The sequence below is a fragment of the Globicephala melas genome, chromosome 10 (genome assembly GCF_963455315.2).
Source record: "Globicephala melas chromosome 10, mGloMel1.2, whole genome shotgun sequence".
Classification (NCBI taxonomy): Eukaryota; Metazoa; Chordata; class Mammalia; order Artiodactyla; family Delphinidae; genus Globicephala; species Globicephala melas.
In genome coordinates, this window is record NC_083323.1 from 8,885,577 (window position 1) to 8,907,994 (window position 22,418).

Genomic DNA, 22,418 nt, shown 5'->3' on the forward strand with positions numbered 1-22,418 from the left:
GCACACTCCCAGCCCTGCCACTGCATGGGAGGAGCTGAGAGTATCTGAGAGGTCATGGCGAGTGGGAAAGTACTTTGTAAACTGGAAAGTGATGAGCAAGCCCATCTGTGCCAGGCCTGGGCATTGGAGGCACAGAGAAAAGTGAGAGCCACAGGTCCAGCCCTCTGGGGCCTCACGCCGGGAGGAGGAGACAAGGCCAGCAACAAACAATTCCCTGAGGCAGGAAGAAACTAAGATAGGGAAGGACTGATAAAAGGCTAAGGGAGCCTAGAGAGGAAAAAGCTGAGATCCAGGAAAACTTCCTGTAGGTGGCAGCCAGGAAGCTGGGGCTGGTGGGGCTGGCAGGATTTGGCACCATGGAGATGGGGGAGAGGGCATTGTGGGGGCAGACTCAGCAGAAGCAAAGTCAGGGAAGCAGGGGTGTCAGGAAACACCAGCAGCTTGTTTGGGCTTCAGAGCAGAGTGCGTGAAGGGAAATAGCAGAAAGGCAGCTGGAGGCCAACCAGGTGGATCATGGAAGGCCCTGAATCCAAGCTAAGTGAAACTATTCTGGGGGTGACAGGGAGCTGCTGAAGGTTTTTGAGTGAGGAATGAATAAGCAAACAAATGGAAGGAGGCAGGCGGGGAGGGAGGAAACAGTACCTGACAAATGACAAACCGCTTCCATGCTGGGAGCCCCAGGACCCCCTGACGGTGAAGGCGAGTGGGGAGGAGAGAGGGGGTCCAGGGGAGAGGCTCTCACCCGAGGTTGCCGAGCTTTAGGCTCCCGGTTGGGTGCTCTTTCCACTGTGCAGGGAAGAAAAGGGAGGGTGACGCCAGCTGTCAGTGGGGCAGGAGGGGTGAGATCCCCAGAGCCGCCTGCTTAGACAGGAAGAGGTGGAGGAACGCAAGGCCAGATTTCCCAAGGGCCCAGATACCAGGAAAGGGCTCAGGACAGGAGGGGTGGCGGTTAGATTAAGGAGGACTTCCTGATAGTCAAGAGCCCTCAGAGGCCCTAAAGGTCCTTATCAGGAGCCCCAAGGCCCCGTCTGGTGCAGCAGGACTGAGAGGCAGCCCGCCAGAGGCAGGGGGATGGACTAAATGAACAGGGCAGGGGAGCAGGGCGATGGGAGAGGGGACTTCCTGCTGGTGACTGGCCCGTTTCTCTCCCCATGGTTAGGGCTTTGCAGGTTTTCCCCCCTCTCACTCCCCAGCCATCATGCCCTCTCCCCACCTCAACCCTGCAGGAGCCCACACATTCCCACCCCTGCCAACACCGCTCTCCCTGGCAGCCCAGCCCACAAACTTCTCAGACCATCGTCAAAGACGCAGGGCCCAGGTCCCCGCCAGCCTTCAGGACGCTTGTCCTGAGCCAGGGCACCCAAGCCACCCTAACTGTGAATGCTCCATCATCAGCTCCAGTGTGCACAGAGCTGTCACTCTGCAGTTAACAGTTTGCCCGGTCGGTCAGTGCTTGCCCTGGAATTCTCAGTGGACCCCCTGACATTCCCAACTGGTGGGGGGGGGGGCGGGGGGGTGTCACAGAGGCTCCCATTTCACAGATGAGCAGAGGGTCAGCAAAGACAAAGGCCTCTCGGCCAAGGAGCCAGGAGCAGGTCATCATTCACGCTCAACCAAGCCACAGTCCCGGCGGTCACCTCAAAGTCCTCTCCTTCCAACACCAACCCCAAAGCAGCCACACCTCCACTCGGACCCCACTCTCCAGGCCCCACCAGCACCCTGGGCCACCATCATCCCTTGTCACCATCCCACAGGTCCCCTCCAATGATGGTCTCCTGGCTGACGTCTCTCCAAGGGAGCCAGAGTGACCCTCTCCTGCCCCAAATGGCCATAGCTGTCCTCTGCACGTGCCTGGTACACGGCACACACTCAGTAAAGGCTTGTTGACCGAGCTCATGAATGCGTGAGTGAAGGTTGGATGAACAAGATCCCTTTCACCCCCAGAACCAACACACTGAACCCTCACAATGAACAGCACAAGGCTTGGCACCGCAGGGCTATGATGAGACCCTGGGCCCTGCCCTCTTCCTGCCCAGTGATGACCCAGGTCAGAGGGTCTGCAAGGCGGGGGTCTCAGCCAGGTGGACTTCAAAGCAAGAGCACCCACAGACCCCATCCTAGCAGCAGAGGGTCCCCCGGCAGGAGACCAGAAGCAAACAGAAGTGGGACAGAGCGGCAGATGAGAATCAGGACCACAGCCGTGAAAGCACAGAGCGATGGAGCCCACCCACAAGGAACACGGAGCCCCGCCCCCACAGACACCACTGCGATGCTTCCTGACAAAGGCGGCAGGGAAATGGGCACCCCAGGCAGCCTCTCCTGACTTCACTGCCCAAGTATCCCCAACCTGCAGACAGGGAGACTGAGGGCAAGACAGGGGAAGTGACTTATCCAAAGTCACTGGCAGCTGGCGGCTCCCTGCTCCCAGCCCAGGCTGGCGCCCTCCCCATGCCCAGCAGAGAGGCAGCCTTCAGAGCCCGCCGGCTTCCACCGTGCATGGCTGGTTCGCGCCTCAGCAGAAGCGCTGACTCAGCGCTGGCTGGCGCGGGGGAGACAGCAGCCAGGAGCATGCTGGAAGGCAGGGGGCTGCGAACTCCTCCAGGGGGCAGCCCCTGGCAGGGCACAGTGAGGTGGCTCCCGAAGGTAGACACTGGAAACCAGGAAGACCCTTGCCCGGCCACCTGGGACTGCAAAGGAAATGTCCCTGCTCTGGTGGGGTGGGGAGAACCCCGTCTCCAGGCTCCGCAGGGGGCAGCCGTGTCCTGGATAAAAGCTGAGCCTGAGAATTCAGAGAAATTGAGGATTTCACGCCAGCTTTACCACATCCTGGCTGCACAACCTGGATAAAAGTTACTCAGCCTCGGGCTTCCCTGGTGGTGCAGTGGTTGAGAATCTGCCTGCTAAGGCAGGGGACACAAGTTCGAGCCCTGGTCTGGGAGGATCCCACATGCCGCGGAGCAGCTAGCCCTGTGAGCCATAACTACTGAGCCTGCGCGTCTGGAGCCTGTGCTCCGCAACAAGAGAGGCCGCGATAGTGAGAGGCCCGCGTACCGCGGTGAAGAGTGGCCCCCGCTTGCCACAACTAGAGAAAGCCCTCACACAGAAACGAAGACCCTACACAGCCCTAAATAAATAAATAAATAAATAAAGTTACTCAGCCTCTCTGAGCCTCTGACAGCACCTACCTCTTGAGGTGGTTATAAGGGTTAAAAGGTGATACTTCAGGCAAAGCGTTCAGCACAGTGAGCACCAGCTCTTGTTATTAGCGTTCCTGAGCCCTCCTCTGTGCTGGACACATGGCTGGGTGCCTTGCAGGAATCATCTCTAATCATCTTTAATCGTCCCATTCTAGAGATGAGAAAACTAAAGCTCGGGGAAGGGAAACTAGAGTGAGTACAGCCCACCACTGGCCCTTCTCCCACATGCAGCCAGTTACACGCCTAAGAAAGGCTCTCAAAGTCTAATCTAGGGTGGAAAATAGGTTTCCAACTGATTCGTCATGCTGCCACGGGTGCCCTGCTGGAGGATGCTGTTATCGATTAGCAATGTCTGCACGGATGAGGGCATGGGTACTAGCAGCGTAACTGGCACAAATGTTTCTAAATCACAAAGATAGAATCTGATTTTCCCTGGAACAACGTCCTCTGAAGGCATCATGTTCTACCTAAAGACTTGATGCCCAATGTCTTATTGAATCTACCACGAGCAGTGTTTACTCAGCTGTATGTGAGGGCTCTGTTCACCTTTTGCGCACAGGTAATAAGAGTGATAACCACACATGTGGCAGTTTTTCAAGTTTACAAAGATCCATTTTCGCATTACGTACTGCTTTGGTCTGCAGTGCAATCCTGTGAAATGGGTAAATACCACCGCCGTTTGACAGGTGGAGAAACTGGGGATCAGTGAGGCTAAGAAACTGGCTTATGGTCACACAGCAAACAACAGGCAGAACCAGCCCCTGGGTCTGTCTCACCCTGGTGCCCAATGCTTTCCACATGCCACCTACCCATGAGTCAGCACCACGGGAAAAAAAAACAAAGAGCACCATGGACCCCTTGACATTTCAGACCCAGTTTCCTCCCTGCTGAAACCCTGCTGACAGTGTAATGCTCAAGGGCCAGGCCGGGCAGGCAGGGAGTGGTGCAGACATTTGGGTGAGCGGACCTTTCCCACCCCAGCTCACCAGGTGGTGGAGGGTCCCAGCAGCCTCCTGGCTCTCCAGGGAGTCAGGTGGTGACTCAGGGCCTACCTCTGAGCCAGGGCCCCTCAGCTCCAGAGACACTTGCGCTCAGGACAGTCTGTCTGGGGCAGACCTCCCACACTGCCCTGCCCCCTCCCAGGCCTGCTGGTCCTGGTAGCCATTCCCGCTGACCTGACCCCGATGCCTACACGTCCACCCATGCTCCTTCGGGTTCTTGATGGGGAGCAGAATCCTGCAACGTCTGGAAATGCGAAGGGTCATTTTTGGTTGTCACAATGATTGAGGGCCACTACCTACCAATATTTAGGGACCAGGACAGAACACCAAGTGTCCTGTACTGTGCAAGACAGCTCAGACCACAGAACACTGTCACACCCAAAGTGCCAACCGTGCTCGCATTGAGGATCACTACTGCCCCCTCCCTGAGCTCCCTCCCAAGGACGAGGGGCGGGAGGGAGGTTTCTGGCCAAGGAAGAATCCTGGAACCCTCAGCACCTGATCAATGACATCCCCCTCCCCCCCCCACAACCCCAAGACCCGAAAGCCCAGCCTGAGTGCCCCATGATTAAGCCTCCGCTCCATTCACTACCGGAGACCCAGTGAGGACACTGCCAACACGCCCCCAGCGAACGCTACAGGAGCACCCGTGGTGCGCCAGGCACTGTGCTGGGTGCTGGGGACCCGCAATGAACAAGACAGGCTCGGTCTGTGTCCTGGTCACCTGATAGCACCCTGGAGGAGGCAAGTGTTAGATTCAGATTCACATACTGGCTAAAACGGAAGGGCTAATAAAACAGAGGGGCTAAGGGGAATCACAGAGGGCTGCCCTGAGGAGGTGGCACTTAACTGTGATTTGAAGGATGCAACAAAGGACCTAGCCAGGTGAAGAGGAAAGGAAAGCATTTCGAGAGGAAGAGCATGTGAGAAGGCCCTGAGGCCTGGAAGAGCTCGGGAAGCAGAGTGAGGTAAGCGAGGCCGTGCTTAGAGGGCTGGTTAGGACTTTGCTCTTCTCCTGCAGGGCAATGGAAACAGGAAAGGGTCTTGAGCAGGAGTGACCCGAGCAGACGAGAGGCAGCAGGTGGATGCAGGAAGAACTGTAGGAGGCAAGGTGGGTGGAGCCTCGCCCTGCGTGCTGGGGTCAACTGTCTCCGGTCCAGGCCCCTGGGCTCCCCATCAGGCTCTCATAACCCCTGTAGTCGCCACCCACCAAATGGCTCAGGTCACGGGCCAGGGTCTGACTAAACTCTGCCTCCTCAGTCCCGGCGCAGACCTGAGGTTCACACCTGAGGGCTTCCTGAGCCAGCGAGACACTGCACTGACCCCCACGGTCATCAGCAACTTCCAGAACATTCACATCAGCAGGACGCCAGGTCCTCACCCATCCGAGCTCCACGGCCTGAGCGAGGTGTCCCCTGACCCAGCACGAGAGTTGGCTCACCACCACCAGAGCCCTGCAGCCTCAGGCCTCCTGACCAGAGGGAACAGCGGGGCCCCGGGCAGGACCCAGACGAACCCAGGCCGTACAAAGGATATGGGTTGCACACCAGCTTGATGCACCAGTTCCGGGGGCTGGTGGTCTGTCGCAGGCAGAAGAAGGCAACGGGCGCCAGATCTGGGCGAGGGACGTCTGCATCGACTCCGTCCAGGGGCTCCTCCGGGCCTGGAGGGGAGGGAGGGGGGCTCTGGGGCCCGGGCTGCTCCGTGACTCCTGGCTCAGCCGCCGGGGCTGCGGCAGGGGAGGAGGGCAGTGGGGAGCTCTCGGCCATGTCGGCACTGAGCAGGGAGCCCTGCGGAAGAAAAAGAGACGGCGCTTGGCGGGGGACAAGCTCGGCACCCATTCCGCGACCCGCCTCCCCCTACAGGGGGACACGGCTCAGACAGCCCCGCCTCAGGCCCCTCGGCCTCACTCTGGCCGTGAGGATAGGAAAGAGCTGGTGGTCCTGGGGCAGGTCTGTCAACCTTGCTGAGCCTCAGTTTGGGGAGATGAAAAGTGGGGAGAACAAAACATTCTTAGAGTATACTTGTGATATTGTTGGGAGCTGTGGGTTGGTTGGTTGGTTTTTTTCAATGAGACTAGAGTTGTGTATTTATTGCATCATCAAAGTAAAGAAAACTTGCAGGAAAAAGGTGAAAGTGATCGTAAAGACAGACATTACTGCCAGGATGATGTGTGTTACAAAGCAGAGGTTGAGGTGCCGTGGGACCAGATACCAGCGTACCTGGGCAAGCCAGGATGGAATCAGGGCAGACTTCCCCGAGGAAGTGACATCTGAGACGAGACTTACAGCTGAGCCCAGAGGCGCCCCCACCCACTGCCCCGCAAAGCTGAGAACCCAGAGCCCTCACACGCCAACCTCTGCTTTACAGATGGAGAAGCTGAGGCTCAGAGAAGGGACAGGATGGACACGCAGCCAGGTGACAGCAGAGACAGAGCTCCACCAGGGCTGGATGCCTGGGTGTGTCACCTGCGCACCCACCCAGGCAGCACTCGGAAGGGCCCTGTGCTTGGTTTAAAGCCCGGCTGTCACCAGCTTGAAATTCTTATTACTTTTTGACCGAGGGTCCCACATTCTCATTTTGCGCCGGGCCCTGCAAATCACATGGCTGGTCGTGACTTGAACACAGAGGTACTCTGACATCCTGGCCTCGTCTAATGCTCACTACAACCCCAGAAGCCTTATTAGCCCCATTTAGCAGATGGAGAAACTGAGAAGGGAGGGGCATGCCAAGGCTACACACTGAACTACGGCTTGTCTAGGGGCCGGAGCCCAGCACCAGCTCACCAGATTCAGTGATGACCGACTGTGGCCTTGCTTAGCCCCCTCCTCAGCCAGCCAACGGCAGGGCCCACCCCTCCGCACCTCACCCAAGAGGTTACCAATCCCTGAATCCTCACCCACTGGGGTCTCCTGGGCCCTGGCACCCTGGCAGTGCCAGGCTGGGCACTAAGAGTAAGAGATCCCTGGCACCCACCCGGCTGCTGCCCGCAGCCGCTGGGCAGTCAGCTGAGCCGCCCAGAGCTGATACATTTGGACATTTCTCTGGCTCCTGGGGGCAACAGGCGGGAGTTGGTGCCTCCTGCCACTTCGCCCGGCTGGTCAGACAGGCAGAGTTTTCTCCTGAGCTCAGGGCTTTGCTCTTGGTTCTAGAAAAACAGCCAAGGGCCTTACATAAGCTCCCAGGCACCCCGGCCCTCCACGTGTCAACCACTAGGAGGGAAAACATCCTCCCCGGAATGGCTGCAGGTCTGCTCACCGCTGTGCCAGCCCAAGTCCACCGCTCCCCGCACCGGCCCTCGCTCCCGCCAAGCTCCACCTCGTCAGGTCCCAGGGCAGCGGCTGCCTCCCCTAGGTCTCTGCTCGCACAGCTCCCTCTGCCGGGAGCACCCTCTCCCCATCTCTCATCCACCGTTCTCCCAGGCCCTGACGATTCATTCATTTGTCCAACAATTATTTCCTGAGCACCTACTGTGTGCAGGCACTGTGAGGGCTCTGGGGTTAGGCTGGTGAAGAAGCCAGACTGGGCGCCAGCCCTCATTCAGCCTTCACTCCAGCAAGGGAAAGAGGCACACGGGTCAATTCATTTTTCTCTCTGGGTTTCCATAGCTCTTACCACCACCAAACATGCCGTATAATTTATGTATTTATGATTCAGTGTCTGTCTCCCGACCTGAAAGGAGGCTGTAAGAGAGCAGAGACTGTGGTCTGTTTCATTCACTGCTGTATCCCCCAGAGCCTGAAACAGTGCCTGGAACGTACTAGGTGCTCAATAAATATTTGGTGAATTAATAAAAAGTGCTGGGAAGTAAATAAACAAGGAAGAAAGATGGGAGTGGGGAGAACCCACCTCGCCCTCTCTAAAGAAAGAACTTTTAAGATAAAAACAAGAATCAGCAGTCACCGGCCATGGGTGGTCTCGGGCAAGAGCCCTCCAGGTACCAGGAACGGCTGGGAGGCTGGAACGTTCAGTGCATTTAAGGAACGGAAACGAGACCAGTGTGGCTGAGCAAGGGGCAAGCGGGGGGATGAAACTGAAGAGTTCGGCGGGGCCCACTGTGAGCCCACGGAAGGAGCTCGGGTTTTAGTCCAAGCGCAACAGGAAGCCACAGAAGGGTTTTTACTCAGGGAGTGCTTTGCTCTGGTCTCTGTTTTTAAGCCGTCCCTCTGTGGGCTGAAGGGAGACAGGGTGGAGGGGCAGGGCTGGAGCAAGGACGGTCGGAAGGAGACCGGAGAGATGGGCTGGGCCGACCTGGGATGCTGGTGGAGGTGAAAGGAAGGCGGTGGATTTGAGGTATGTTTTACAGGCAGAAGAGCCTGGCCTCGCCTGGGCCCCCGTGCCACCGCACCTAGCTCTGTCGAAGTCCTTCCTGCAACCACAGAGGTGGAAAGAGCTGCCGTGGCCTCTGGGACCACACAGAGCCGCTTCCTCTCCTCCCTCTAAGCTCCATCCACGTTGTACTATCTTGCTCTTTGCCTCGCTCGGCCCCGTTTAAAGCTGTCACACTGTGTTGTCCTTTGCCCTCACACCTCTCCCCACACGCTGCGGGGAGCCTCCAACCCACTCCCCAGGGCCCAGCCAGCCTCTACCGCTGACCTGCTCCCTCGCAGCAGCCCAGGCGACAGCCTTCGGGCCTACTCCCCAGTCCCAGTTCCCTCTGCTCCACGCCTGCAGCCCAGCTCCTGGCCCCAGTGCCCATGTGCCTACAGCGGAAGGCTCTTGGGCCTTTGGCAGCTGGTGCCCCCTGGGCTCCAACCTGTCTGCAGATGGAGACTCAGAGAGAGCAGAGGACGTGCCTTAGGTGGCAGCATTGGTGGATTCCAACTCAGGCCCATCTGGGCCCAGAGTCTCAGCTGCTTCCACAGCCAGAGCCTCCTCCCTCTAGATGGTCCCAGGGGTCCCTGCAGGCAGTGGTGTCGTAACTCGACTGGCCTCCACGAGCAGGGACAGGACCCCACTGTGTCTAGAACACCCGCCCCCACTCCTGACCCCACTGGCCTCCTGGAGCCTCAGCCTTCCTCTCCTGCCTCCCTCTGCAGGCCCCTGTGAAGAGGTGACGTAACCTCGATGGAAAGGCTCTCTAGGACCCACGAAGGTGGCTGTCCAAGCGTGTATGGGGCCAGCTGTGCCATCCCCAGGGGCTGCCACCCAGTCCTCTCTTTGCTATCACCACCGTCACCGTCACCAGAACCGCCATCACCACCGTCACCATCATCTCCACCATCACCACCACCGCCACCATCATCACAGCGTCACAGAGGCTCTGACTGAGTCTGACCCTGTACCAGGCAATGGGCAGAGGGCTTTCTATGCATTGTTTATGTCGATTCCCAACACAGTCCCATGACGTACAGACCATGCTTATTCCTACTTCATGGAGGAGACTGGGGACCAGGGAAGTCCGGCAGTGCCCGAGACCATGCAACTAGTATAGGGCAGGGTCAGGGTCCCAGTCCAGGTCTGCAGCCCCTGAGCCCAAGCGCTGAACCATCACAGGCACCACTGTGGGACAAGGAAAGGTGCCCTGAAACCAGTCCTTCCCTCCCACTTAAGTCACCATGCAGTGCAAATATAGCTGCTGGTCCAGCCAAGACCCCCAGTGTGGGCAAAGCCCCTCCAAGTCTTCCCAAGTCTATGGGGAAATCTGCCTCCCAGAGCTTTCCAGAGCCTTTAGAGCGTGGTATGGGGAAGGCTTGTGTCTGCTGAGGCCTGGCCTGGTCACCCCAGGCCGTGTGCGTGTGTGTGTGTTCACAGGTGCACACAGGCAATAAGCAACTTGTTTATCCCTTTGTCAACAACCACACATCAGCTAATGTCACAGCTCGAAGAACAAGCTACACATTCAATCCGGGAATTCTAGAATCCAGGAATCTCAGAATCAGAATATCTTAGAATCACCCAGGACCTTAGCGGCCCAAGATATTAATTACGGTCACCTGACACTCTATAGTGTATGTTTCAGAGCACAGGCACTGGAAGCCGAGACCTGTGTCAGAGTCCCGGCTCTGACACCAGCCCACCTTGGCACATGGCTCAGCCTGGCAGGGACCTCGGATACCCTGTCTATAAAATGAGGGTGGCGGCTGTCCCGTGGCAGGCTCGCTGGGAGGATGAACTGGGGTAACACATCAGCACCTGACCACGCCACCAGCCACTAGGCCAGCATACAATGAGCCCGTGATGGTCCCTCACGCTTGTGAGCGCCTGTCAGCCACAGAATTCCAGAACCCTGGAACGTAGGCATCCCAGAAACACAGAGTCTGGTTTTAGACCCTGTGGGCTCCAGATCTTTACACAGGGAATCTCTGAAAAGACTGGGACCCCTGAAGTGGCCTAATCATCACCAGCACAAAGATCACACAGTCACACTCACACACACCTTCACACACACAAGCACACACAGAGACATACATACAATTACACACTCACACGACACCCAGTCACAGACATCCATCTTACTATCACACTCACAGACAGACACGATCAAACTCACACACAGACACACACAATGACACACACTCACAATGACACACACTCACACACACACACGTTTACTCACATAGATATGCACTCACACACCTCACACGCTCATTATCACAGACACACAGACACACACCACAGCACCCACTCACACGCCACACACACCAATGCAGAGCCTGCATCTAGAGGCCTGGAGAAAAGTCTCTATGAGGCTGCAGGAAACCTGCCTCCCAGAATCTTCCAACCGGTGTCTCAGAGCCCCTGGAACCCTCTGTCTGCTCCCTCTTCTGCATGACAGCCCTGCAGATGCGTGACGACAGCCCGCCCACCCCCAAGCCTCATCTGCCCCAGGCCTCTTGCCACCAGCTCCCTCATCCACTCCTTGGGTGGCAATTTCCAGATCATCTGCTCGTTGGGGCCTCTCCCCAGTCATGTGCAAGTTTGCCTTCTTACCTCCGCAAGGACTGGGACAGGTTTGCACCAAGTCACCCCGAGTAGAGCAGACAGGTCACCTGCCTGATTCTGCAGGGACAGGGATGGATCTCTCTTGATGCAGTCTGGGAGCCCCAGAGCCCAGCTGGCATCCCAGTCAGACTGAAGCAACTATGGGGCATGTGGTCCACTGGTCCCCTCTGATCTTCTTCAGAGGAGCTGCGGCCAAGTCAAGGCTCCTCTAGCCTAAAGAGGAATGGCTGAAATCTGGCCTCTAAGTGCAGAACCCGACACAAAACTTGCTCTGGTCTGGCCAGCTAAGCCTGCAGCCACCAGGGTTCTGTCACCAAAATCAACAGCTCACCCTCCCAGCTTTGCTGTGTTAAATGAATTGGATCAGCAGCCCCTCCCATGATGGCTCCCATTATTTGTTGAGCACTTACTATGTGCCAGGCACCTCATTACAACCCAGTGAAGTAAGCACTTTTGCCCTTTCCGATTTATAGGTGAAGAAACTGAGGCACAGAGAGATTAAGGGATTTTCCCAAGGTCAAGAGCTACTTAGTCAAAGAGCTGGGGTTTGGATCTGGGAGGTCCAAATCCAGGTTCCCTGTTAAAGGGTTGTCCAGGCCGGGCTGTATACAGAAGGTTGCAGCCCCCTCCCCCTCCTCTAGTACCTGTCCATGTGTCTGTCACTAGACATCATCATTTGTTTGTTGGCCCTCCGCCTCGTGACAAGTACCAGCAAGTGAGGCTGTGTCTGAATCTTGATCAGTGTGTTTGAAAATTTCCCAGCAGGTGACTCTGATCATTTTTCACTCGCTCTGCAGTAATTAGGACCTTGGGTCTTACTTCAGCGAACAAATCAGGGTGAACATGGCCCCTGATGGAGGGAGAGTATTCTAGCAGGAAGAGCACTGGGTCAGGAGCCTCAGGGCCCAGGTTCGAGTCCCAGCTCTACCCTCTCTGCATCGTATAGTCTCAGCAAGCTTCATTTCCTCTTGTATAAAATGCAGAACAGGATTCTTTCTCTACCTCACAAAAGGGACAGCAGATGGGAAAAGAGATTCAGAAAGTACCTTAATGAAAGAAAAACGGCCTCCCTGTACCAGGCCCCATGCTAGGCACTGCAGAGACATTTCTAAGCCTCATAAAAATCCCTTAAGGTGCAAGTTATTATCCCAATTTTACGAGAAGCCGATGCTCCCCTGATGCTAAGTGCCTTGCCCCTCGGAGCCAGGCCTGTGACCATGGACTGGCTCATGTGTCTCCCGGCCAGGACAAGAGCTGAGTGATCCAGGGTGGAGGCCTAAGTCCCTGGACCAACGATGAGTGAAACACAGCCCTGACTGCTCATCAGGGCCGGTGGTCAGGGGTGAGGAGAGGGAAAACCCTGAGGCTCTTCTCAAATAGCATCATCAGCGAGACTGCCCAGGCCAGAGGGCAGGAAAGGCGGATTTGGTAGAGGTAGGGCCTCCACGTTGAAAGAAGAAGGTCTGCAAGGCAGGGCCAGGCCTGTGCTGACCTTGGCCCCAAAAGACTGTGGCTTCCACCCTGGAGAAACCACCTCCCTCTCATCCTCTCCTGCACAAGGAGCCCCAGAAGCTCCAGCACTTGCTCCAAGGGTATCCAAATGCCTCGTGCTTCCAAAGCACCCCTCCCGACATGCATCAAACACAGCCCTGGTTCTCCTTTCTGAGAGCACAAGAAGAAATCAGGCCCTATGGCCATGTGCCCACACGGCACCTGGCACAGGCGATACCCCAGGCCGCTCCCAGGGGCACAGAAGCACCAAGACTTTGTCTGTTCCCTTCTGTTCACTGCTGTGTCCCCCAGGGACCAGAACAGAGCTTGGCACATAGTAGGTGCTTAACAAATACAAAAGAGAGAGAGAGAGAAGGGAATCAGGAAAGCAGATTTGTTTTCTTCCCTCCTTAGACTGGCAGCCATGAGGGGGAGAGACTCAGCCCACATCTTTCTGGATATCAGGAGCCACAGACCCACGAACCTACGCCCACAGACCCATGAATCCACACACCCACAGGTTCACAGAAACATATACCCACAGATCTATAGATCCACAGACCCACGGACCTAAAGACTCCCAGACCTACACACTCACACATTCAGAGATGCACAGACCACGGAGCATGGAGCATGGGCCCACAGACCATGCTCCCAGCTCCCTGGGCTGTCTCTGAGCCCCCAGCCCAGCCGTAGCACTCCTGGGGGCATAAGGATTGAGGGCACAAGGCAAGAGCACATCCTGGGAACGTGAGGGAAGAAAACATTCTGCAGCAAAGAACGAGAGAGAGCGGAGGGGCCGGAAAGGAGCAAGGGGAAGGGAGGACAGAAGAGAAGAGGGGGAGAGCCAGAAGATGGGGAGAGAGGATGGGGGAGAGGGGAGGAGGGCGCTGCTCCCCCTGCAGCCCCAACCCAGCCCAGCAGCCTCTCTTTCCAGACATGGTTTTTGAGCACCCTGAGCTGGGGGCTGGGCGCCCAGAGAACAAGGCAGCCAAGAGGGAGACAGGCGCCACTCAAGAAGCCCCTCAAGAGCCTGCTACTACCTTGGACCATGTTCAGAAGCTGCTGGGGGTGGGACAGAGCGGTGCCCAGAAGCAGACTTTCCTGGGGAGCCCCACTCGGGGCACAGGGTGAGGGTGGCAGAGATGGCAGTGGAGGGGGACAAGGGCAGGAGAGTCGGAGGCGACCCCCCACGGGGTCAGGATGTGGGTCTGGGTCCAGGACCACAGGGAGGCTGCAGCCATGCCGGTCCTTGAAGCTGCTCCCAGCTTGGCTGCGGGCTCACGAGGGTCAGGCTGTCTGGAGCCAGCGACGGCGAGTGGGAGAGGAGGGCTTCTGGCAGCCACCTCCCCACCCAAGGTCAAGGGGAGTCAGGGCACAGGGATACGGAACTGCTGCTTGGTGCCCCCTGGTGGGCCTAGAAGATGCCCTCTCAGAAGCGCCTGGAATGGGAGTGGGGGGGAAGGGGGCAGAGGTAGCCCCTCCCCCAAGCTGCCCTCCTCAGTGCTCCAGAAGCAGGCCTGGGCAGCTCTGAGAAGCCAGGCACGGAGCTCAGAGGTCCTGGTGTGGTACCCAGGCCCCCGGTGGGGGGGGGGGGGGCGGTGTTGGGGAGGGCGGGAGCGAGTTTGGTGCCAACCAGCTCAGCAATCCCCCCAGGATGTGCTCTTCCCTTTTCCTCTTCCTCCCCACCAGACTGCAGCCCCAGAATCCGTCCCACTCAGTGCCACCTGCCCTGACACCTACTGGGTCCTCTCCCTCTGGTCTCAGCACGGATGGTGGAGGTGGAAAGGGGACAGGGAGGTCTCTAGACTCCCCCGCCCAGTCCCCCCCCATCCCAGGCCGGGGTCCTGGAGCCTGAACAGAAAGTTTGTCCTCAAGGGTGGACAAGAGTTTCCAAAGCCAGTCCTTGGGGCTGAGGGGAAACACTGATCCGAGAGGCGGCCTCACAGCACGGGCAGGGCCTGAGGATTGAGACGGTGGGGAAGCAGGCCCAAACTCCTCAGCAAGACCCTCTCCCGCGGGGCCTAGCCCACGGACCCACAGCTCCATCTGCACAGCACCCTAGCCCTAGGCAGTGCCAGCATCTGCTGGGTAAATCCCACAGGCGGCGAGAGACAGAAGGACAGACTGGGTCCCTGGTCAGGCCAGCCTGAGCACCCCAGCCCCTAGGACGCTGCTCACATGGCATGTCAGACCCCATCACACTGCACGGCAGACGCAAGCCAGCTTCCTATCTCCCTCTCTCCCTCCCTCTCTCTCTCTCTCCTTCCCTCTCTTTCTCATACACACACACACACACACACACACACACACACACACGCAAATAGGGACACACGCACACATGCATACACCTGGGCCCAGAACATAGACTCCTAGGGCCAGAATACGGCTCAGGGTTCTCTCCAAATGCCAGTCTCATCCATGGCTCAGGAGCCCCCAGGACCCTAAAGGGAAAGAAAGACACAAGCAGAGCAGCTGACTGACGCCTCCGCCTGGGCCCATCCAAGAGGCCCTCCCCCAGGCATCACGACCTCCCCCAGAGGCCCTCCCACTCCCTGCCAAGGCCTCTTGCCCCCCGCATCCCACACACACACCACCCAGCAGACAGTTAAAACCCGATCATCATGAACACTCATTATATAACCAGCCCCGACCTGCTGAGGATTCCTTTTACCCCCTAGAGTCCCAGCTCCAACCCCCCTCCTGGCTTCCTACAGCGAGGAATTGGGCACCCCCTGGGTGCTGACCAGAGAGGGGGCCGGCTCTCCCCTCTACCCCGGCCTCGAGGAAAGTTAAAGGCTGCCTGGGATTTCCCCCATTCCATCCCCTGCTGCGGCTCTCCCTCCACCAGCACTCCCAGCTCAGCCCCCTGGACACTGGCACCAGCTATAGTCCCGCTGGCCGCAGAGCCGCAGCAGCTTAGGGGCAGCGGAACTGACAGCCCCCGGCCGGCAGCCTGACTTGTTGAATAAATTTCTGCAGCGCTGGCTCAGCCGGCTTCAGCACTGGCACCGAGAGAACTTTCGTGGCCTTGGAGAAGGCACCGGTCAAAGTTTCCCGTCCTTCCTCCCAAGGCACCTACCCCGAAGGTACGGGGTGGGGGGCCGGCCTGATGGGCACGCGCGGGTGGGGGACCGGTCCCCAGAAATAAATAAATAAACGCCTCAATAAAGAAAGAACCCGACGCGCCAAGAAACTGGCACGGAGCGGAGCCCTCCTTTGCTTCCCCTTCCCCCCATCCCCACCCCCACCCCACCTACCTTGGCATGGACTTGGCCGGGCAGCGGGGGGTCGTCCACGTTAGAGCCGCAGGGGCGACGCGGTCCCCCGAAGCCAGAAATCGAGGGGGACCTGCAGCCCCGCCAGCTTCCCCCCGCCAATTCAGGATCAGCTGAGCCCCCGGGGCGCGAGGGGCGGCGGGCAGTGGGCGGCGGGCCCAGGGGCCCGGGCCATGGCGGGAGGAGGCGGCGGGCTGGCTGGAGTGTCGCGCGGCTCCGGCGAGCGGCGAGAAGCCGGCAGCGCGGACGAGCCGCGGACCGAGCCGGAGTTGGAGCGCGCGGCAGGCGGCGGGCGGGCGGGCGGGCGGGAGCGCGGCGCTCCGGGGCCGGGGCCGGGGCCGGGGGCGGGGGCGGGGGCGCTGTGGGGACCGAGCGGCGGGCAAGTGCCCGAGGGGAGCCGCGCGGGCGGCGGCTCAGGGCCGGGGCGCGGGGTTCGCCCGGCTCGGCTGGGCTCGCGCCTCCGGCCCCGGGCTCGAGGCGCGGGGTCTGCGCGCGGCGGGGGCTGCGGAGGAGCCCGAGCGCCCGGCGGTGCGGGGACGTGCGGCAGCGGCGAGACCGAGCCGCGTCGCGTGCGAGGCAAAGCCGTCCTTATACTGACACCAAATGTCTTCGGGGAAAGCTGCAGGCGCGGGACGCTGGAGGGGGGAGGCGTGGAGGCGACAGACAGACTGACGGCGACGGCTGGTGAGTCCCCACTTCTCCCAAGCGGACAGGTAGCCCCCAGCCTTGAGGCTACCTCCTTAAAATTCAGGGTCGTGCCCGGGGGAGGGTCCTATCCCCTCAACATGGGGGCTGCGTCATGCATAAAAAGGGAGGGACCCTATTACCGACCACTCCCAAGTCCCAGGTGCCTGGTTTGGCCACATTACAGTCCGGATTCTCACCGAGATGCTGTGAGAAGGGTGGGGAGAGGGTCCTTCACTGCCCCAGTGAGGGGCTGCCCATCTAAGACCACCAGCTTTTACAAGGTGGAGCCTGGCTAGAACTCAGCTCCAAAGGTCACTCCACAGCCCAGGCAGCCTCCCCTCTTCTCATCCACATCCAGGTTCTTCCCACCCTTCAAGGCTTGGCTGAAAAGCCACCTCCTCCAGGAAGGCTTCCAAGAGGGCTCCCAAGTGGAACAGATGCCTCTCTCCAACTGCAAATGCCCCAGCCTTGCCAATTCCCCTGGGCAGCCCAGGCCACAGGAGCCTGAGGGGTCAGGAACCTCAGCTCAGCTCTCCCACCCCCACTTCATCTTCTTGGAGGTTGGTGGATGGGGGCATCCTGCTGAGCTGGGGGCTGTGGTGGGGGGATACTGAAGCCTGCCCTGGTACCACTTGGTCTGGTAGATGGACAGAATGTTGGGGGAAGGTGCCTTCAGGCTTGATCCCAGCTTGGCCCCTTCCTGACTGAGGGCCTTGGGCAAGCCCCTTAAGGTCTCTGAGCCTCAGGTTCCTCATCTGTGAAATGGGGGTAAAAGTTTACACTTTGCAGAATGAGAGGAGTCTAAAAAGGTTTTAGCACCGTGCCTGGCGCATAGTAGGTGCTCAACAAATATTCACCGCTTCTTACCTTTTCGTCTGTCCAGGGAAACAAGACAAACCTTTGTCACCAGACCACAGTGCAAGGTCTTACAAGCACACACCAGGGTAGGCGGTGTCTCACAGGCATGAACTGAGCAGGCCAGAAGGTGTCCACCGGTGGGATGGATTTATTTCAGAATAGAGTGGGCTTCAGATCAGGAGTCTCGGGGAAGACCTCATCAAAGGCCAGAGGCTTGCACCGGGCCTCGAAGGCTTGTGCAGGATTGAGATAAGAGGAGACGGGGTGGGTGGAGAAATGGCATCGAGAAGGGAGAAAGGACATGCGCAAAGACATGGAGGTGGGAATGAGGTGGCGAGAGCAGGCACTCCATGCCCTGACCAGCTGAGTGCCCAGCTGTACAGCCCCAGGCCTGGGAGAGTGAAAGAGATCAGGCAGCAGGGCAGGGAGAAGATGCCGACCGTTGCTCGCTTCCTCTCCATTCTCCTCCGGCAACACTTAGGTTAAGTTCGAAGGCTGGACGGGACCCTGAGAAGCCACCAGACGGTGAGTTCTCAGGACTGGGGCTTTTCAGTCACAGTCTCCCAAAGTGACTGCTCAGCTGCCCCCACCCCAGCTGCATACCTGGAGTGACATAAATCTCACCATCTCGTGGGGCAGCTCCTTTGTTCTCTGTGCATCTCTGATCATTCAAGTTCTGTTTCAGATTTAAGGAGAAATTTGTGCCCCCCTCCATGATCCAAGTCCCTTTCCTGTCCCGACAGGACTAGCAACCCCTCCCAGCCTCCTTCAAGCATCCACACTGGCAGGAAGTCCTGCTTTATGTCCAACCTAAATGCTTTATGCTTCAACTAAAACCTTCATTGTCCAGTCCTTCACTCTTCTGCCCACCCCACCGCTCGTCACTGGGATGGGCTCTGTGGACATGCAGGGCGCACATAGACTAAAGGTCATGGAAGGACTGTTGACGAGGGGCGACCCTCAAAGCTGCTGGTGAACGGGAGTGCAATTCCAGGCCTCCGCAAGAAGCAAGGCTGTGGCCGTCTCTCCTGGAGGCCCTCGCTGGCTGCAGGAGCTTCATTTATTCATTATTGCTATTTATATTGGGCCTGGTATTTGCAGAAGGCTGCAGCAGCCGTGCACACTCATTAGGCCCCACCGTGCCCTGGGAGCGGGAGCCTGCCAGGGCCCTGCCAGGAGGTAGGTGTGATGGGCCCCAGCCCGGAGTCCCCTAGTGCACCCACCTGACAGCTGGGCCAGGCTCCCTATCCCCTCCCCCAGGGACAAGACCCAATCCTTGTTGGACCCTCACTCCCTATTCCAGCAGCTGCTGGGCTTCTCTGCCCGTCCCCGAGGAGAACTTTCTAGCAATTGTAGCGGCTGGAAGGGTAGGGAACACCTGTCAATGGGCATAAGCAAGCTGGGACTAAAGGAAGCTGGGGCAGGATTCCTGCCCTAGGACATGAGATAGGTCCCTTCCAGGCCTAAAGATCCAAAGAGTACAGAGACAGAGATTCCAGTATCCTCAGAATCCACACGGATTTATTTCTCAAACACTTACAAAGCACTTTTCTGTGCCAGGCCCTGGTCTAAGCCCTTGACAAATATTATTAACGCGCTTAATCCTTTCCGCAGTCTTGTAAATTGTCACTACTATTTTACAGATGAGGAACCAGTGGCAGAGAGAAGTTAGGTGACTTGCTCAAGGTCACACAGCTAATAAATGGCAGAGCTGGTATTTGAATTCAGGGGACCAGGCTCCAGAGTCTGTGCTCTTAACGAGGATTCTGGATTCTAAGATTCAAAAACTCTGAGGCTTCCCTGGTGACGCAGTGGTTAAGAATCCGCCTGCCGATGCAGGAGACACGGGTTCGAGCCCTGGTCCAGGAAGATTCCCACATGCCACGGAGCAACTAAGCCCGTGTGCCACAACTACTGAGCCTGCGCTCTAGAGCCAGTGAGCCACAACTACTTAGCCCACGTGCCACAACTACTGAAGCCCGCGCGCCTAGAGCCCGTGCTCTGCAACAAGAGAAGCCACCGCAATGAGAAGCCCGTGCACCGCAACGAAGAGTAGCCCCCGCTCACCACAGCTAGAGAAAGCCCGCATGCAGCAACGAAGACCCAACACAGCCAAAAATAAATAAATTTAATTAATTAATTAATTAAAAAAAAAAAAAGGTTCAAAAACTCTAAGAGTCAAGGTTTCCAGGATTCCCAACAGGCAGAATAACCCCACCTACTAGAGCAGGGAGGGGATGGCCTGAGATACCCTCACATGGGCTACCCCGTGCCGCTTCGAGCACATTCCGCCGGGGCGTGGAGAGGGACTGCTCTCAGCCCAGTACCCTGGATGGCTAAGAACCAGGCCCTGGGAGCAGCCCACCATGATCAGAGCTAGGGATAGAAGAAAACCAATGGCAGAAAACGAACATCAAAATTCCAAGAGCTTTTATTAAGCATCTACTGCGTACCGAGCCTGTGCCAGGGCTGAAGGACGTGACAAGATAGAAGGGTGACAGAAATGCTGACTGCGGATGAAACAGGGTGGAGATCTGGAGTCAGACTCAGAGGGAAGGTGGGCCAAAGCTGGTCCCCCCAGAGGCAGGTGCTTGATGGGTTCAGAGAGGCCAAGGTGGACCCAGAGCTTAGTCTGGAGGGTCGTGGCTGGATTGGTCAGGGGAGAGAAGAACCGGAAGTTTCAGAGGGGAAAGAGCAGAGAGTGAAGGGAGAGGAGAGCAGATGAGAAGCCTGGGCCACAGGGAAGGAGAGCCCCTGGGAGGGGCCCCCAGAGAGGAGGACCCCGATGTGCCCGTCCCCTCTCCCCACAAGCCCCCAGAAAGTTGCTAGATGCACACAGGCCTTGTGAGAGTGGGGTTTTCAGTGTGGGAATGTCAAGAAAGGATGAAACCCCTTGGGAGCTGCTGTGCACAAGGCCAGCCCTGGGCAGGTCAGCCAGTTCATCCGCCAACTGGACGAAGCTGGCGGAAGCAAAGGCCAGAGCCAGAGGAGCCCAGGAGGACACTGGCATCCCTTCAGGGTCGCTGCAGCCACAGGAATCCTTCCCAGGCTGGAAGGGTGGTGGTCCAGCATCTCACCCAGCTGAGGAGAGGCAGCCCCCTCCCCCAGACAGGTGCCCATATCCTCTATCACCCCACTTAACCCGGCGAGAGGGATCATGGAGCTCATTTTACAGATGAGAGAACCAAGATCCAGAGAAATGAAGTCAATTGCCCAGGGTCACATAGCTAGTGAGCGGCAGAAACAGGATTCTACGCCACAGTGAGTGAGTGAGCGAGTGTGTGTGTGTGTGAGAGAGAGAGAGACAAGAAGAGGGAGGAGAGAGATTCATCTCCAACTGCCCAGGAAGGAGGCTGGAGGTGGCAGAGGGAGAGGGGACAGATCTCAGGACCCCCAGCTTGCTGCCAGGTGGGAGAGCCCTGACTCACAGCCAAAAGAAGCTTCCCAGATGGGGCTTGAAGAAGCTAGTCTGGGCGCAGCGGACAGGGCTGCCGTACGCCCCAGACGTCTGCAGTGGGTGGGGGCGGGGCAGGGGCAAGGAGAGGCGGCAGCTTCATTCCAGGGTGAACGGCAGCCCTGCCCAGACCCCCAGCCCAGACAGGACACCAGAAACCCCCTAACGTCCGACTAGCGCTTGACCATTGGCAGATCACCCCCTCTGTGCCTCACAGCATCGGGGGAGCGTAACCCGGCATGCAGTAGGTGCTCAGTATTTGCTCAGTGCATTCCTTGAATGCCAGCACTCAGTCATTTCCAGGTCCATGTTACTGATCAGGGACTTGCGGTGATGTGGCATGCGGACAGTCACTCCAGGTGGTCACTCAGTGACATTTATGAACCACCTACTCTGTGTCAGGTATTGGATGTATGGAGACGAATGAAACCCAGCCCAGCAGGGGGATGGCCATGTTCAGATAACCGGTGGTAAGCGCAGTGGAGAAGGGGGCCCATGAGGAAACCGTCTTTTCTGGTGGGGGAGGGTCAAAGCAGGCTTCACATGCAGAGCAACCCTCTGAAGGCTTGGTGGGGGGGGGCGGTGGGCGCAGCGGGCAGCGGGTGGGCAAGGGCTTTCCTGGCAGAACATTGCAGGAAGGTCATCTCAGGCAGGGGTCAGGAGGAGAAAGACCTGGGGCTGTGAAGGAGCAGAGCTCGTTTTGGGAAAAACCCTGCTTTGAATGCCAGGCCAAGGGGGTGCAAGGGGGGAGTGGCAAAGTCAGGTTTGTTGCGGAAGCCCGGACCTGGGTGCCATGTGAGAGCCCATCGCAGGAGGCAGGATGAGGGCCCGGAGGCCTAACTAGCCTGGGCTGTATGGCTGACAGGAGGGGTGGGGACAGACTTGAGGGACGCTTTGGAGGCAGAGGGACAGGACTTAGAAACTTAAGTAGGGAGGGCCCTGGTCTCTGGTCCTTCCCCAGGTGGACGGTGGTGCCTGACATCCCCCCCAGCCTGGGAAGGCAGACAGTGGGATGGGGGGTGAGACAGGCACAGTGAGGGAGACACAGCAAACGAAAGAGATGGGAGAGTATGAGATAAAGGACATGGGAAGAGAGAGGTGAAGGGAGAGACCAGAGACACAGTGGAGCCGGAGGGGAGAGCAACGGGAGGAACCAAGGGGAATCAGCCTCTGCTTTCTTCTCTCTGCCTCTGTCTCTGTGGGAGCGCTTCTCCTTTTTCCTGTTCCTCTTTCCCATCTCCCTTCCTCCTTTCTCTGACTCTGTCCATCTTTCTCCCTCCATCCCCCTCTGTCCATGTCCACCTCTCCTCCCAGTATTCCCCTGTCTCCCTAACTCGGGGGGCCACTCCCTCTCCATCTGTCTTCATCCTCTGTGTGTAAGTCTCCCTGCACACGTGCTCTCACTGTCTTTTTCTCTCTGCCCTTCCTGCTGTTTGGAGAAAGAATAATGGAGCAGGCATCTCTTCCCTTTATCCTCCGCTGGACAAACAAACGCTGGCACCCCTGC

General features: G+C 58.1%; 1 protein-coding gene and 1 long non-coding RNA gene across 9 annotated transcripts in view; one reads left to right on the plus strand and one right to left on the minus strand.

Annotated features, from left to right (window-relative positions):
* CACNA1I (calcium voltage-gated channel subunit alpha1 I) overlaps positions 1 to 16,172 on the minus strand; it is a 117,187-nt gene extending 101,015 nt beyond the window's left edge. For 4 of the 8 annotated variants that reach the window (XM_060306843.1, XM_060306838.1, XM_060306837.1 and 1 more), the window contains exons 1-3: positions 15,895 to 16,172; positions 14,974 to 15,078; positions 5,735 to 5,988 (exon numbers count right to left, since the gene is read on the minus strand). In XM_060306843.1, the coding sequence (XP_060162826.1) occupies positions 5,735 to 5,988; positions 14,974 to 15,000 (281 nt within the window). In that variant the 5' untranslated portion in view covers positions 15,001 to 15,078; positions 15,895 to 16,172. Of the gene's footprint in view, positions 1 to 5,734; positions 5,989 to 8,101; positions 10,989 to 14,973; positions 15,079 to 15,894 lie in introns of those variants that run through there. The other 4 variants (XM_030855904.2, XM_060306842.1, XM_060306839.1 and 1 more) reach the window with 3 other exon arrangements.
* A 248-nt stretch (positions 16,173 to 16,420) lies between these two features.
* On the plus strand, positions 16,421 to 19,566 carry LOC132597954 (uncharacterized). The gene is made up of 3 exons (XR_011377775.1): positions 16,421 to 16,596; positions 16,958 to 17,159; positions 19,101 to 19,566. It is a non-coding gene; the product is annotated as an uncharacterized lncRNA (long non-coding RNA).
* The last annotated feature ends 2,852 nt before the right edge of the window (positions 19,567 to 22,418 follow it).